This window comes from Purpureocillium lilacinum (genome assembly GCF_023168085.1).
Source record: "Purpureocillium lilacinum CBS 284.36 DNA, scaffold_3, whole genome shotgun sequence".
In the NCBI taxonomy this organism is placed as follows: domain Eukaryota; kingdom Fungi; phylum Ascomycota; class Sordariomycetes; order Hypocreales; family Ophiocordycipitaceae; genus Purpureocillium; species Purpureocillium lilacinum.
The window spans coordinates 500,063-515,305 of NW_027072113.1; the positions used below are offsets into that span (position 1 = coordinate 500,063).

General features: G+C 59.9%; 3 protein-coding genes across 3 annotated transcripts; all 3 read right to left on the minus strand.

The window, feature by feature from the left end:
• Positions 1-2,448: 2,448 nt before the first annotated feature.
• PLICBS_004015 (uncharacterized protein) lies at positions 2,449-5,614 on the minus strand (the record flags this gene model as incomplete). Its single annotated transcript, XM_065600367.1, has 4 exons — positions 2,449-3,123; positions 3,176-3,457; positions 3,514-4,730; positions 4,798-5,614. 4 exons carry the CDS (start codon positions 5,612-5,614, stop codon positions 2,449-2,451), a joined length of 2,991 nt encoding a protein of 996 aa, XP_065456439.1.
• Positions 5,615-8,719: 3,105 nt separating this feature from the next.
• On the minus strand, positions 8,720-9,286 carry PLICBS_004016 (uncharacterized protein; the record flags this gene model as incomplete). Its single annotated transcript, XM_018326773.2, has 1 exon — positions 8,720-9,286. The coding sequence occupies one exon, from the start codon at positions 9,284-9,286 to the stop codon at positions 8,720-8,722; it is 567 nt and encodes a 188-aa protein (XP_018175093.2).
• A 3,180-nt stretch (positions 9,287-12,466) lies between these two features.
• On the minus strand, positions 12,467-15,217 carry PLICBS_004017 (MCM DNA helicase complex subunit; the record flags this gene model as incomplete). Its single annotated transcript, XM_018326772.1, has 3 exons — positions 12,467-12,718; positions 12,801-15,156; positions 15,213-15,217. 3 exons carry the CDS (start codon positions 15,215-15,217, stop codon positions 12,467-12,469), a joined length of 2,613 nt encoding a protein of 870 aa, XP_018175092.1.
• Between the last annotated feature and the right edge of the window lie 26 nt (positions 15,218-15,243).

Consider the following 15,243-nt stretch of genomic DNA (forward strand, 5'->3'; position numbering starts at 1 on the left):
ACGGCTAGCCGGCGGCGCCTGGTGGTCTGATGGCACCGCTGGAGCGAACGTGTTTGAGCGCGGGCTTGACCTTGTTTCGACACCCACACATGCCAGGCGAGCCACTGTGGAGATGACGACGTTCTGATGGAGTTGGCGGCAGGATTCCCGTGGCCGGCAAGCGTGCGATGCAAGCCACTGGCGTGCCGAATGGCGCCGCCCGGCAACGGTTGGCTGGACCTGGTCGCCAGCGCGCAGCCATGACAGCGCGGCTGAGCCGGGGGGCAAATCGACGGGCGCCGGAGGGATGGGTGTCGAGGTGCAAAGCTTGGGGCGCGAGGTGGAGGGTGCCGTCGAACAAGTCTGGTAGCAAGGCGTTGGCGGTTGAGGCGCGTGACTGATTGAGGGAGTGGGCGGGCGAATTGGTTGAGGAGCAAAACGAGGCAGAAGAGAAGGAAGATGGTGATGCAAGGTTTGGCGCCTGGCCGGCTTCAGGAAGGCGCGCTCGGGTGTGCACTGGCCAACTGGCCGGCTTCCCCATACGAAGTACATGGCACCATTCCTTCGCCCAAGGGAAGGTGTTGAGAGCAGCAGTAGCTCTGGGTGGTTCCTTCCTGCTGGGTAGGCACGTTGGTCGGCACCTGCCATGGTGGTGCGCGCGACAGACAAGCAGTGGCTCGGTTCTTCCCTCCTTCCTCTTCAATGTCGAACAAAGCCTGTACGTACCGCTATGGGTCGTGGCTTCCTCCGCAACTCTGCCTGCCTGGGTACGGGTTCGATCGCTCCTGCAACGTCAAACCTGGCAGACGCATCCGCCTCCACCGCCTCTCAACATCACCAAGCCCTCGTCGTCACACAAACATCACCAGCCTTGCGCCGACATCACCGAGCTCGCCATCGCCTACGGAATACGAGTATCACAACACGCCCGGCTCCTCACAGCAGGCTGCCATCCGGATCCCGATCGCGCGGCAGCGCCAGGCGAGCCCCACACAGTCACACCCCGCTTGTCTGTGTAAGTGCCGGCAACCCCAGTGGCCCCCCGCAGGCAGTCCCCCAGACCCCCCTCCCAAGAGCCACCTACAGCTTGCCAGGCAAGCCTCGACAACGCCAATCGGAAACCGGCAGAACACGGCGCGCGCAAGGTTCGATTTCTGCCGGCCAGCCTCGCCAACCCGTGACCGCCACTGCCTGCCCGATGCCCAGCGACGGGCCTGCAACCCTGACCCAGAGTTAAACGCAAAGATAACGGAGTCCAGACCGATCTCGCGGACTCGCCTGCGCCGGCCGTGTGCCTGGTTGACCCTCAACCGTTGGTCGGGGCCCTTGAGAGGCTTCGTTCGTCTCGGCCGACGCGTCGCCTCGTCCACTCCAACGAACCATGCGTCCTAAACAGGCAATCAGGAAGGGGCATGGCAGGTCAAAGTCCAATATTGCATGCTGGGCGGCTGACGCCCAGCAGAAGCTTAATCGAACCAGCAGGTTGAACCGGCTCGGAGGCGCACCTCCGGGCCGACTTGCAGCATCGCGTCTCCCGTCTTCTGTCTCCCGTCTCGGGCGCGAAAGCGTCGCGGCCACGGCAGGGCCGAGTCCAGGTGCAGCATCGGCACCCTGACCCCGTCGCCAATGCCACCCGAGTCTGACCTGCATGCTTGGCTCTGCAGCGCCGTCCCTGAACCCGCAAGCCAGTGTGCCGTCCGCCAAGTCCACCCTTGCGTACTTGGGTAGTGGCAGTTCACGCGCCGCCCGCTCAAGCTGGGGGTCTGATGACGTCTGCGATTCGAGCACAACCCATCGTGGGCACACTGCGAATTTTTGCGACTAAGCGTAAGCCTTCCCGCGGCGGCTTCACGTTGACACAATGCTTCGTCGCTGTCAGCTTCTTGCTCGTCTGAGTATCATGGCACACGAATGACTCGGCAGCATGCTGTAGGTGCTGAAATCTGTTGATCGGCACAAATCTACCCGAACCCCCAAGCCACTGAGTCGTCGGCCCGACGCCTAAAACACCCCAAGTCGCCCACCATTACGCCTTCTGCACCAGGGCAGGCCACAAATCAATGCCACCTTTTGACTGCCGGGCGTTCGGCAGCGGCTCGGTCGCATTGTGGAACCGCCTGCCGGGAGAGGGCCTGCAGGACGGCACATTAGACTGTTAAGATTGCAGCAACAGCTCGGGCGCCCTCATTGATCGCAAGCGCTTGCGAGGGCGATCGACGTGCGTTCCCTCTGACCACCTCGCCACCTGTCCTGGGGCTAGCTTTCTGATGCGAAGTAACAACACCCAACTTGTCACACCGCGGTCCATCCGCGGAGACGACAACTCCAGAAACCCCGGCGCATCATCCACGTTGCCCTCAAACTCCCGACGAAACCAGGACTACGCATTCTGCCGCGAGAGGCATTTGCCGCAGTCGAATGTTGATCGCGCTCAATTATGTCATTATCTTATTAACTTCACTTCATGCCCTAGAGCCAGCCGCGACTCGAACTCAGCCTCTTGTAGCTGTTCCCCTTCACCTCGACATAGTCTCTCGCGGTGCTGACGCCTTCACCCGCGTACTTTCCCCTCCATGGCTTCTCGTTGGCCTCTTCGAAGAAGTAATGGTTCGAGTTCTTGGCGTACTCTACTCGCCATGGCACAACAAGATCTCGCCGCTGCGGACCCCCGCCGCAGCTCCCCTTGAGCTGGGCGCTTGGCGGGCTGTTGATGGCCAGCGCAAAGAGGTTTTGCGGCTCGGTGTAGTCGGTGACTTGCTCCGCACGCAAGAGCACAAGCACGAGACAGCAGACGTTGATGATGAAGATGAGTACTAGCACGACGTAAAATATCCTCTGCCATGCGTTGATGTGGCCGGAAGTGTACTGCTGCGTTATGATGGAGCTGTGAAAGCTTTCCAGGGCGCCTGGTGCACCGAGTATGTTCTTTGCATAATCCCAATAGTGTCGAAACGGCGTGTCAATGGACGATATGACCAGCGTCGAGCTGCCATACACAGCCAGCGCCTCGGCCATGGATGGCTGATCAATCAGCAGCTTCGTGTCCTTTAGGGCGAGCTGCGTCAAGATGCGAGCTATGGAGGCGTTGCTGTAAGAAACGCCGCCGTTTAGAGCCATGGACAGCCCCCATTGCGTGGCGATCCACTGCGAAAGTCAGCCCGGCTTGTTCGGCAGAAACAGACGCCGAAACACGTACCTTCCAGTCAGTGGACCAAGACGGCCAGTCGCCTTTGAAGCTGGGGTCTTGCTCCGGCGTAAGGTGATATGCGTCGGGATCATTGACGTCCTCGCAGTGCGCCTGCATGCTGGCACCGGCCGTCCCTGAGATGTTGAAGTGGGTCGAACACGCCGGGGATACAAACGAACGCATCTCGCAGAGCGTATAGTTGGCCATGGCCGGGCTCTTGGCAAGAAGGTAGAACGCCATCGCGCCCGGGGCACTTGTCCAGTTGAAGACGGTGTTGTAGTCGCTTGGATACTACCACGGTATGTCAGCATGAGCCAGCAATGATGTCGCCGGCGCGCGCTACTTACTGCTTGGAAGACGGGCGGTATCCTGCTGTACTTGGGGCCCCAGCCAAAGATATCGTCGACAGCAGTGCGGTTGAGATAGTCAATCTGGCCATCTTGATTGTACCACGGCGGGACTTCCGTCTCCCACAGCTTGTATCCGATGTCTTGCTCTCCCACGTCCAGCAGCCGCGAGGTCTTGGCTGTCGGCCAGCTGACGTACACCAAGGGCTTGAGCTCGTCCTTGTCCATGTTGACGCACATGACGTTGAGCGCCGGGGACACGACGCCGGCACGGATGGCGTACTCGCCGACGCCGGCGAGATCGTCGGGCTGGAGGATGCCGTTGATGGGGTCCTGGGCAGCCGTGTACACGCCGGGATGGGGCATGGCGAGGGTGACGTTGTTGACGATGCGTCCGTACTTGACCCACTGGGCCGTGACGTTGCTGTGCTCCGTCTGGATCCACGACGACGACATGGTGGTGTTGTCATACAGCAGCGTCGTGCCGACGGGCCGCTGGCCGACCGTGGCGGCGCGGCTGGTGCCGTTGTTGCTGATGGCCGTCCAGTCGGTCATGAAGGACAGCAGGTTGCGGAACGACTGTCCCGAGAACTCGACGTTGAGGCACGACTCCTGCGCGCTGATGTCGGTGGCCGGGTCGAAGAGCGACGGGCACAGCTCCTTGACGTACACGGCGTTGGCATACGAGGAGCGCACGCGGCCCTGCATCTGCACCGTCTCCCACGAGCCGAACTTGAGCTTGGGCGCGACCATGGCGTCGGACGCGGTGGTGTAGAACATGGCGGCGATGGTGGCCGTCAGAGACAGCGCGCCGAGCACCGTCAGCCCCGCGTAGGGGATCGTCTCGAAGTGCGTGATGAGGTAGCCCGGCTGGATGACCCAGTTGCGCATCGTCATCTCGGCGAGCGTCACGCCCGTGGACCGCCGCGCGATGGCCCGCCGCGTGAGCACCTGCCCGACACACGAGATGAAGACGGTCACGAAGGACAGCTCGATGGTCTTGGCGACGAGCGCCGTCACGAGCGTCGCCGTCGACGGGATGACGCCCCCGCGCGAAGAGATCTTGTGGCCCCAGCGCGGCTGCACGAAGGCTACGACCATCCAGATGGCGGACATGACGGTCGAGTAGATGGACAGGGCGAGGATGATGACGGAGATCCAGCTGTTGCGCTTCTTGAGGATGTCCTGCCTCGACCAGCAGTACGTCGGCGGCTCAGCTGCGAAGAGGTCAGTGACTTGTCTCACCACTTACACGAGCAGCGCCAGTGAGCAGGAACGACATACCAAACTTCTTCTTGAACAGCTCGTCGTCGCAGCTGTCATCACCAGCGTCCGCCTCAACGTCGGCCAACGCCCCGGACGAAGCGTTGTGGTGCTTGTCGTTGCCGGATTTTAACGGAGGCTCATCATCTTCGAGTGGCTCCGGCGGCGGCTCCAAATGATTCTGTTGCAGCGCGTGCGCCTCCTGGAACACCGGTCGGCCTCTCGGAAGATTTGCGAGCTGCCTCTTCTTGGAGCGTCCAGGCACGAGTGCGTCTTTTATCCGGCCGAGAAACGGCGCCGTCCGGGATGCTTTGCCCTTGGGCGGGAGGGGCGGCGCGCTGCTCAGGGGCCAGCTGATGGTGTGGCCGCGAGCATTCACCGAACTGGCATCGCGGCGCGGCGGAGACGGCTGGTGGTCCATCAGGATGCTGCTGGTGCTGCGCGACGACGGTGACGAGCCCTTGGAGCCGACGGGCACGCGCATCGGCACGGAATTCCGCTTGTCATCGGGCGGTGTCTCTGCGTTGCCGTCTGCGTTGTCGCTCTGCTGCGGCGTCTCCTCCTGGTCTGCAATGTCCGCCTCGGTACCACCGTTTACCGGGGCCATGCCGCCGCCGCGGCTGCTCCGGCTGCCGCAGTCGGTCGACACCCTCCCTTCGGCGGCGACGTGCGAGGGAACGCGCTGGTACGTCTGGTACTGGACCTGGCGGTCGAGGCTGCCGACGTTGAAGGTCTCGACGGTGGGTGAGGCCGAGGAGAGTGGCGAGACGGCGTTTTCGTCAAACTCGGGGACGGCGGTGAGGGCCCGCGGCGGAGAGATGGAGAGGTTGTTGGCCATTTTGGCTGTTCTAGGTGATTTATTACACGAGAATCACCGCTGCCGTGGCAGGAGTTACCGCATCGCCAGTTTGTCGATACGACGACGGCTGTTCTGCTGCTTCACTCGTAGATGGCTGTTCCTCTCAGCCAGCTAGCGAATGACCGAGTTGCTGCCGGCTCCGTGTGTGTGAGGCAAACCGATCAACCTTCAATCCCCTGTCCCAAAGAGCGAGCGAAGTGTCAGTCAAGGCCGACGAAGCAGGGTGTGATCGGGAACGGCCCTAAAGACGCTGGAGGTCTCAAGATAGGACCGAGACAAGAGGGCTCCGTCGGGGTGTAAGTCTCTGCTGGGGTGGCTGGTGTGGTTTCAAGACGGAAACAAACGTACAAAGGAGGCCACGTGCCAACCGCACGACCCGCTTCGCGAGGGCGTCTCTGGCGCTCGGTTTGCTACGAGCTTCTATAGTCTGGTATGTCCCGGCCCGGTTGTCGGAGCTGTGGCTGTTGCGTGGACGTGCGGACAACCCGCGGCCCCCCTTGAACCACGACCACCGACGACACGGGGGCGGGAGTATGTTCAGTCGGCGATGCTTTTGCCGGAGGTATGGCCCCAGGGCACGCAAGTCGAAACAGTAAAAGCAGTCAAAACAGATCAACGCGGCAGAGACACGGGGATTCTGCTATAGATGAACAGGAAATGAGAAGAGAGAGGGCATCGGCCGGTGAGAGGGCGGAGAACAACTGACAGGTACGGAGTACACACATGGGACGACAACAGCCACCAAAGCGGGCTACTACTACTACTGCAACGGGCGACATCCGTTGGGCGAAGGTGACGACATGGGCAGAGCTCCCTCGCTCGCTCTCTCGCCGGGCACGCACCCAGACACACAAGGTCCGTGGTTGCAGCCAACGTGCATGAGTTGGCCCTCGTGCAACGGGGCGGGTTATGTTTGTGGAAACCTCGATGAGCGGGGGCCTTTTGCCGCAGGCTGGGCGAGCGGGCGATCTGTGTGCACCCATGGGCAAGTGCTTCTCTCGCGAGTCTCGCCTATGTGCGTGCTCCCTGCGCTGGCGTTTCAAGACACGAAGAGCTGCCGACAGTACTGTACTGTACCGTACAGTATTGGCCACGGCAGCATTGACGCGCGAGAGCTCCAATACTGTAGTCTGTAACTGTACCGGCAACGGCTATGTTGCAGGGAAAAGCCCACCGGTGGCAGGACTCAAGAGGCAGGGAGGATTCTCTGTGGGCCGCCGTGTAAGCCCCAGCAGAACGAGAATAGAAGCCTGGGGAGGCTGTCCATGTGAGAGCTAACAGCCCCCCGGCACCCGCTTTCTCGATGGAGCCGTCCCCCGGCTCGTCCCTAGTCTTCGCGTAGTAACGGGTTTTCCTTTCCACTCGAGGTCAGCACATCGCGGGGGGCTATGATCCGTGCAGCCGATCCTGTAGAGGGGTCGGTCCCTGGAGGCTGGGTAGCCGGAACGCCTCCACCGGTGAGGCTCTATCGCCCGTCTCCAGTCAGCTCACACAGGTGACAGGAATAACACCAAAAAAAAAAAGAGTACCTATACACAGCCTCCTCCTCCTCCTCCTCCTCCTCCTCCTCCTTCGGCTCCTCCGCCTCCTTCCCCCCTCATCCACCCACCTGCAGCCGGGTTTGTCCAACCTCGCCAAGACCCAATGGTTGTCACAGCCTCGCCATGTGCGCGCCTTGCCGTGTGGTGTGGGATGAGTGAGAGCAGAGGGAGAGAGAGTTGTGGTGGTGCCCGGGCGCAGGGCTCGAGTCCCCAACACGCTGACCTGACCTGCTGCGCTTGGGTCTTGCTGAGTCTGTTCGACGACCAACTGCCTTGCACGATTGGCCCCTCGGGGACTTAGCCGCGGAAGAGACCGACGAACAGACGCCGAGCACAGGAAGAGAGAGAGGGCAGCAGCATTCCTCCTCCCCGGTTCTCAGCACGCGCAGCACAGCACAGCCGGGATGGCCAACAGCAGGCAGAGGAGGAGTGCCAGGCGGGGAAGGGGAGGCAAGGAGTTGAGAGGCGTCTGCAGCATCTCATTGGAGTGACCAAGATGTGGGCTCAATCTGAGCTTTGGGCAGAAACAGGGGTGCAGGGCCAACGCCCTCTCCCTCGTCTGTGCATGTTCATGTGGCTTTTGCCTTGCTTTTTCGCTTGCTCACTTGTGCGCCTGTACCTTCTGTCCGGAGGGATGTGTGTAGGGATGTGTTTGCCTGTGCATCTGTGTGTGTGTGTGTGTCTGTGTGCCTGTGCTTGGTGTGCCCTGTGCTTGTGCCACCAGGCACGCCCAGTTATTTTTGGGCCCCAAAACAAACATACATACATGATGGCCATTGCTGGTCGCGTCCATTTTGTTTCGTCAGTGTGGCTGTCGGCTGTTGCGTGCCGTCCGCCTAGACATGCGCGATAGCCGATGGGCTTCACTTCAAGCTCGGGCAGTCCGGCTCCCAGGTCCAAGAGTGCCAGGCGGCCCTTGGCTCGACACGATGCCCACCAGATGTCTCTTCATCCGAGTGCATCTCACACCGCTGGGGATTGCAAATGGCGCATCAATATGCAGAATGCGCGAAGAAAACGCACAGCGTGTGATTGGGGGCCGGTGGGCGCGGGGAAAGTCGCAATAAGGCGTTGATAATCTTCTTCTCTCTCTGGTGTTAGGGACAGGACACCGGTGTAAGTGCATGCATGACATGCGCGGTTGTGCCGTGTGGTGGTGGTGGTGCAGCAGCAGCGTTGCATCCGCGTCCAGCTCGCCTTCGACGAACAATGTGTACTTGGTAGTGCCAGCAGCGGCAGTGCAGTACGTAGCAACAGCCAACGAGCCAGCCAGCCTCCCGATGCAAGTTCGTGAGAGTTGATCCATTTCTCGCACATGGTGCCGTCGAGAAGGACCCATGAGGCTATTCCCAGCCCCCTTGCCTCACTGGGGCGTCCGCACAGACGAAAGCCTTGTGGCATGTGCACCACGGCGCATGGACTACTAGTTTCTATTTCACATCTACTCGGCATTTCCTGCGTATATCCTTACACTAGTTACAAACAAGCACTGCATGTATGTATGTATGTATGCTCGGGAGCAAACCCCGGCTTCCGCGTTACACTACTTGGCGTCCAGTGACAGCCCCAGCGCCCCGAGCACGACAAACACCATCGCCCCGGCGCCGAACCACGCCGCGGCAGCCTTCTCCTGCATGCCCGCCGCCACGACGACCGCGCAGCTCGCCGCGTCCATCACGTCGACGGCCAGGTTCCCCCACAGCACACTGCGGAGCCCTCGCCGGGCTTCGGTCTCCTGCGGCAGGCCTTGGCGTCGCTGCTGGGCGTGTCGCCGGAACGCCGTCCACAGGAGCAGTCCCACGACGACCTCTCGAACGCCGAGGAGGCGCGGCAGCAGGACCGAAGACTGGATCCCGGCTGCTGTCGCGGGGTGATGGTGTGCCGTGCCGGTGTTGGGTGTTGTCGCTCCTTGCGTGCCCATCAGGAAGAAGAGGGACAGGAGGCGAGGAGGGGCGACCACGAGGGTCGCGCCGATGCAGGCCCGCAGCAGGGCGAGAGAGTTGATAACAAGAGGCCTAAAGGCCGACGCTCGGTCCGTCGTCACCATCATCGAGTTTGGTCGCTCGTTGATGAGCTTTGTTTGCTCGCCGATACGGGCGTGAATGTTCATGTTTCTAGTAGAATGATCCATATTTGCTGAAGAAAGTTAGATTGCAGCTGTCGACTACAATATTACAAAATATTTGAAGCGTTTTCAAAGACATTTTAACCACTTTGGTCGCCCAGTGAGTGACGGAGAAATGATGCTTAAGCATAACGCGCAGATCGGGGCTGGAGGTGAAGCCTTACAGGTTGGCATAACGCGGTCGGGGCGACCACGACCCGAGTATATGTCACCTCGATGCTGCTGCCTAGATTTGGGACCCGATGATCGTCTCTCCTCGGAATTTCACACAGTCTGGTGTCGCGAATGACTTCGTCGGGCTACGCGAAGGATGAGTTCTGCATTGTAAACTCGCCGGTGTCTTTGTTCCCGACTGATAGTGCGACAAAACAAGGAGTTAGTAGGACTATATTGCGGCGGAAGTGTGAGCAACTGCTTCATGTGTGTTGCGGCCAGTTGTGAATGATTCAAACCTGATAGACATAGCCTCATAACGTGGTCCGTACGAGTTTCATCAGGCAGTGACGTAGCCGAGCAACACACACACACGCGCGCGCTCGCGCGCGCTTGCTGGCGTCTAGGCAGACACGATCGGCCAAGGCCTCCTTGCCGTGCCGCGTCTTTACTTCAATTCTCCGAGTTGTCACAGCAGTTGCTTGATAATTTGGCATACCTCTTCAGTCTGCTCGGCAAGACAGTTCCACGCTCTCGTGCCGTTGGGAGTTTCAGTCGTGATATGGCTTACGAATTCCGCCGGCATCGTACCTCCGCAGACACCAGCGCTGTTCAGCGCCTCACCCAGACTCTGATTATTTTGTGCTACAGGCATTTCGTGATCGCTTCTGCAATACAATCTCTCGAGACTGATCTTGATGGTAGATGTGACGCATGAGACGACGGAACGCAGTTATGTAACTTCCTGCGCGATGATAGTCCGCTATTCACAGCAGGACGTTTGCGTTGGTTAAATAAACGACTCTTCTCGCTGCCCGGACATGACTCTGCCGCCTTTTTCCACCCTCATCGCCATCAAGCCACCATTGATCGAGCCGTCGCCGTGCTTGCTCTCTAGAGTCTCATTGCCTCCGAAATGAAGTACCAGCTCCTCCTCGCCGCCCTGGTCGCCTCTGCCACCGCCGAGCTCCCACCGCTAGAGAAGTGGAAATACACGGGGGTAAGTACCTACGCCGGCAAAGGCAAAAACCCGAGTCAATCTACTCCAAGCATTGCCATGATGCCAGCATAGTGAAGCTAACTTACTTTACGTCTGAGTAGAAATGCAAAGCAGACACCCAGACATGTCATCATCTCGTCAAGACGGACAAGGGGGGTTTGGAGGTAGACTGGACAAAGAAGATGGAGAAGCAAAGCTTGAACGAGTCCAAGGTAAGACTTCAATTTCGCACTGATGAGTTGAGGTGGTTCGCGATGCGTGGACTGCATCACTGGCGGGAGAAGATCAACTGACATTGGAATCTGGGACTGCAGTGTACGAGGACGGGAAATAAGTGTGAGTGGCCTGCGAGCCTCCCCCAGCCGTGGTGCATGTGAGCCACTTGGCCGGCAGCGCTCATGTAGGTTACCTGCACTGGTAGAGCAGACTGAATGTTTGTTTCTAATGCCAGGTCAGCCATCGGCGCCGTCGACCGAGACGCCCATCACATTGATCCCGCTGCAGTCGTCAGAGTCGTTTGACTTGTGTGCATCTCGCAGGGCACAGCATGAATGAGTTATGGCCCTGACGTGCGTAGATAGTGATCAGCAACAAGTCAATCGCGTCGTTCTAAAGCTGCGCTTGCGTGCATCGTGCGCGTCGTAAAGGCGCACGGCCCTTGCAGTGTCCCGTCTGGCGGGCGATGGCTTGGGTAATCATTATGCCTCGGTATGGCCTCTTGCCGCCCTTGACACTATATCGGGTTCAGCAGGTGTCTACGGCTGGGAACTTTGAAACCACGTAAAAACCTGCACTTAGTGCACCTTTTTAGGCGACAGGCTCTCATTTAAATCTGCGCTTGGCGCGTTCGTATCACCGAAAGCAAACTCCGCGCCCTTTCCTGTCCTTTTCTTTCCTTTGCACGTAATCGGCATATATTGAACCATGAGGACGTACACTTTCATCGTCTCGGCCCTTCTCTGCTGCTGCCATGTGGCAAAAGGAGTTTGGAAATGGGAGGGGGTACGTGAGACCAGTTCCTTCCAAGATCATACCAGACAAAAGAAAGACGCCCTGGAGAGAACAGAACAGTCCGTCCGGCCAATACTTCTGTTGTCTACCCCGCCGCAGAGCTGCAGATTTCCCGAGCAGACCTGCCACCCGTGGATGGAAACCGACCTCGGCCGCATCATCATGTGGATGAAGACCATGCCCGGCAAGTGCATGAGCGACAAGCAGGTAAGTCGAGCGAGCGAGCGTGGCCCCCTCTTGGCCATTCACCCTCCTGCTTTCTTTTTTCTTCGTTCTTTTACTCGATAGAGTGTATCTGGTTCTGAGTCTGACGGTTGGCCGCGTGCTCTCGCGCGGATGTGTAGTGCACGAGGACGGGAAACCCCTGCCGGTGGACCAGGAACATCGAGGCCATCCGTTGCACATGAGATGAGAGGCACTCTGCGTTTTGTTGTGGTATAGGCATAGGTCTCGTACATGTGGTCGATTTATGTTAAAGGAATGTACGTGGAGTTACTCCGACTTCGTTGCTGTTGGGTATCAGCAGTTCAGGCTGAAGGCGTTTACGGAGCTCTCGTGTTCTGGTTAAAGAAAGAGGCCGACTGGATCGAGGTAGAACAAATCAGGAAGGAAAGAGAAAGACTCCAACGGTTCGCGGATTATGTCCGGCGGCGGGTCGGACGATCAGGTCCTTCAGGTCACCTCGCCTCTTGACGGTAGCTCTCCTTCCTGGTCCCTTCACGGTTGCATCCACCAAGCAACCAGGGGGGTTGCATATACAGCCGGCGTATCGCGTGACTTGCTTCAGCAATCTTCTTTGCAATTACTAGTCGAGATGCACTCATCGTCAAAATGCACACAGAACGCAGACAGAAACGCCTTCAACTCCCACGCCGTCCCGACATCCATCATGTACACCGGTTCCCGTCACAGCGCACCCCTGACGTGGCCTCTAACCCTCGCCCCAGTCTCTATACCATAGGCACTACCCGCGTGCTGCTGCATGAACTCGAAAGCGTCGTCTAAGCCATCACCGCCGTTGGGCGCCGGCGCGAGCCACCACCCCTCCTCTGCTCCGTGGCACCAGGCCGGGCGAGCGTGTACTTGGCAAACGCACGGGCGAGCGCCTTCTTGCAGCTCAGCTTCTGGCTGCCGACGAAGCTGTCGACCGTCACGGCGATGGCCCGGTCAATGTCCTGCGCGGAGCAGTACTCGGAAAGCCGCATCCTGCAGAAGGCCTCGCTGATGCGGATGATGGCCTCGAGGTGGCGGACCTGTGCGACATTGGCGTTAGTAACGTTTCCTTTCAACATGCCGAGGAGCAATAGTCTCGCGGGTGTGACAGAGGCGACTTACCGTGATGGGGTACGCTCCCGTCGCCAGCGACTCTCGTCGCATGTCAGCAAACAGGCGTGCGACCTTGTCCTCGTCCATGTGGTACAGCTTGGGGCTGCAGCGCTCCCGCGCGTACAGGATATACTTGCGCAGCAGCTCCTGCGGGATCTCGCCCTCCTTTCTCGTGCTCGCGTTCGTGCCCTGCGTGTCCACCTGCTCCGAGTCGTGCTCGACTTGCATCGAGTCCTGTGCTGCCGTTGCCTGCGACAGCGGGTGGCTGCGGCTGTGCGAACCGACGATGAAGCGCGCCAGGCGCTCATCCTCGGCTGGCTCGACCGTATCCCGCACCACGCACAGGATGTCGAAACGCGACAGGATAGGTTCCGTCAGCTGCACGTTGGCAGAGAAGGGGATGGTGGAGTTGTATCTGCCGCCTATCGGGTTGGCGGCGGCGATGATGCCGCAGCGGGCCTGCAACGTCGTGACGATGCCGGCCTTGGAGATGGAGATGGTCTGCTGCTCCATGGCTTCGTGGATCGACGTCCTGTCCTGGTCGTTCATCTTGTCGAACTCATCAATCAGGCACGTGCCCCGATCCGCCAGCACCAACGCGCCGCCCTCAAGCGTCCACTCGCTCGTCAGCGGGTCGCGACGGACACTAGCCGTCAGACCGACCGCGCTGGCGCCCTGGCCCGTGGCAAAGACCGCTCGGTGAGCCGTCTTCTCCACGTACTTGAGCACTTGGGACTTGGCCGTGCCGGGATCACCGAGGAGGAGGACGTTGATGTCGCCGCGCACATGATGAGCACCCTTGGTGGTCTTGGCGACACCGCCGAAGAGCGACAGGGCAACGGCAGTCTTGATGTCTGTGTGGCCGTAAATGCTGGGGGCGATGGAATTGACAAGCTTGTCAACAATGTTGGGGTCCCGGGACAGCTTGCGAATCTCGTGCTCGTCCTCCTCGGTCATGCGGAAGCCGGCAAGCTGATCGTGCGACTTGACCACGTTGTTGGCCTCGAGGATGGTGGCAAAAACGGGGAAGCCGTTCCTGTTGTTGAGCTGCGCGTCGTAGTTGTTGCGGTAGATGCCCGTGACTTCGATCTCCTCACCAGGCTTTGCCCGGTCGATAAGGTCCCACAGCAGGATGACTTCTCGCTGGCGCGGCAGACGGCCGGCCGGGACGGTTCCGGGCGACTCTTGCAGGGTGAGCTTCTGGTAGTTGCGGTACACCGTCTTCTCCGAGTTGAGCGTGAACGGGCCGCGAGACTGGCAGCTCTGGCAGAAAGTGATCTTGACCTCGACATTGGACTCTTGCTGGAAAGGGCCGAGCGTGACGCCGCACTTGGTGCAGTCGAACTTGACGTACTTGAGCTGCGGGAAGACGCCGGATCGGCGAGTGACGACGCCGCTGACTCGCACGAGGCAGTTGAGATGGGACTGGCGCAGCTGTCGGAGGGTATAGTGGACGGGGAGGTCAAAGATGCGCACGTGAATCTCAGAGTGGATTCGCTCGTAGTCGGGGTAGTGGAGGAGGACAACGTCCATGGCAACCTCGTCGAAGAGCTTGAGCATCTCGGCCGGGGCGTTGGCCAGGAAGTAGGCGAGGATGGCCTTGCTTTCAGACAGGTGCTCGTACGACACCTCGAGAGACTCGGCGTTGATCTCACCGAGCGTGCGGATGCGGTTACCGTACACGGAGGATCCTGACGCGTCAATGTACGAGGTCAAGAACGCCTTGAACTCGCGCTTGATGGTCCTCTGCACGGGCTGTATCGACACCCACTCGGTCAGGTTCGCGGCCTTGACGTCGCCGAGGGCCTCGAGGGACAGCTCCTCGTCCATGATGTCGGCATCCATGACGTCGTCTGGGTCCTCGTCGTAGTGATGGCGACGGCGACGCGGCTGAGCGGTCAGATCAATGTCGCCATCGTCGTCGTCTCCAGGTAGAAAGGCGGCGGGGACACGCTGCCTCCGAGCGACTTCTCTGTCGCGTCTGTTGAGCTGAGCCTCGAGCTGCCGCCGGGCGCCGAGGTCCATGTCGTCGTATTGGCCATCGTCGTCAAGGTCAGCGCCCTCGTAGGCGTCGTCCTCTCGAGCTCTGTAGTCGGCCTCGAAGCCTTCGCGGAACAGGTCGACATCATCGTCGGCCATCTCGTCAATGTCGTCAATGTCGTCCTGAATCTCAGCCTCCTCCTCAATCTCATCGTCGTCCTCGACGCCGTGGGCGACGTCAAACGGAGCTGGCGGCGAGGAGGGCATGGGGCTCGAACCCGGACCGACGGAGGAGGTGGCATCGTCGCCGGCGCGCGTGCGCTTGCGGCTCGAACGCGGAGCGGCTCCGCGGTTGGCCGAGGCCGGGTTATCACGAAGAGGCGAGCTGCAGCTGTCAGTATTTTCTCACACATTTGTTGATCACGAAGAGCGAGAGCATACCTCATTGCCTCGGTGTCTCTATGCGTCGGTA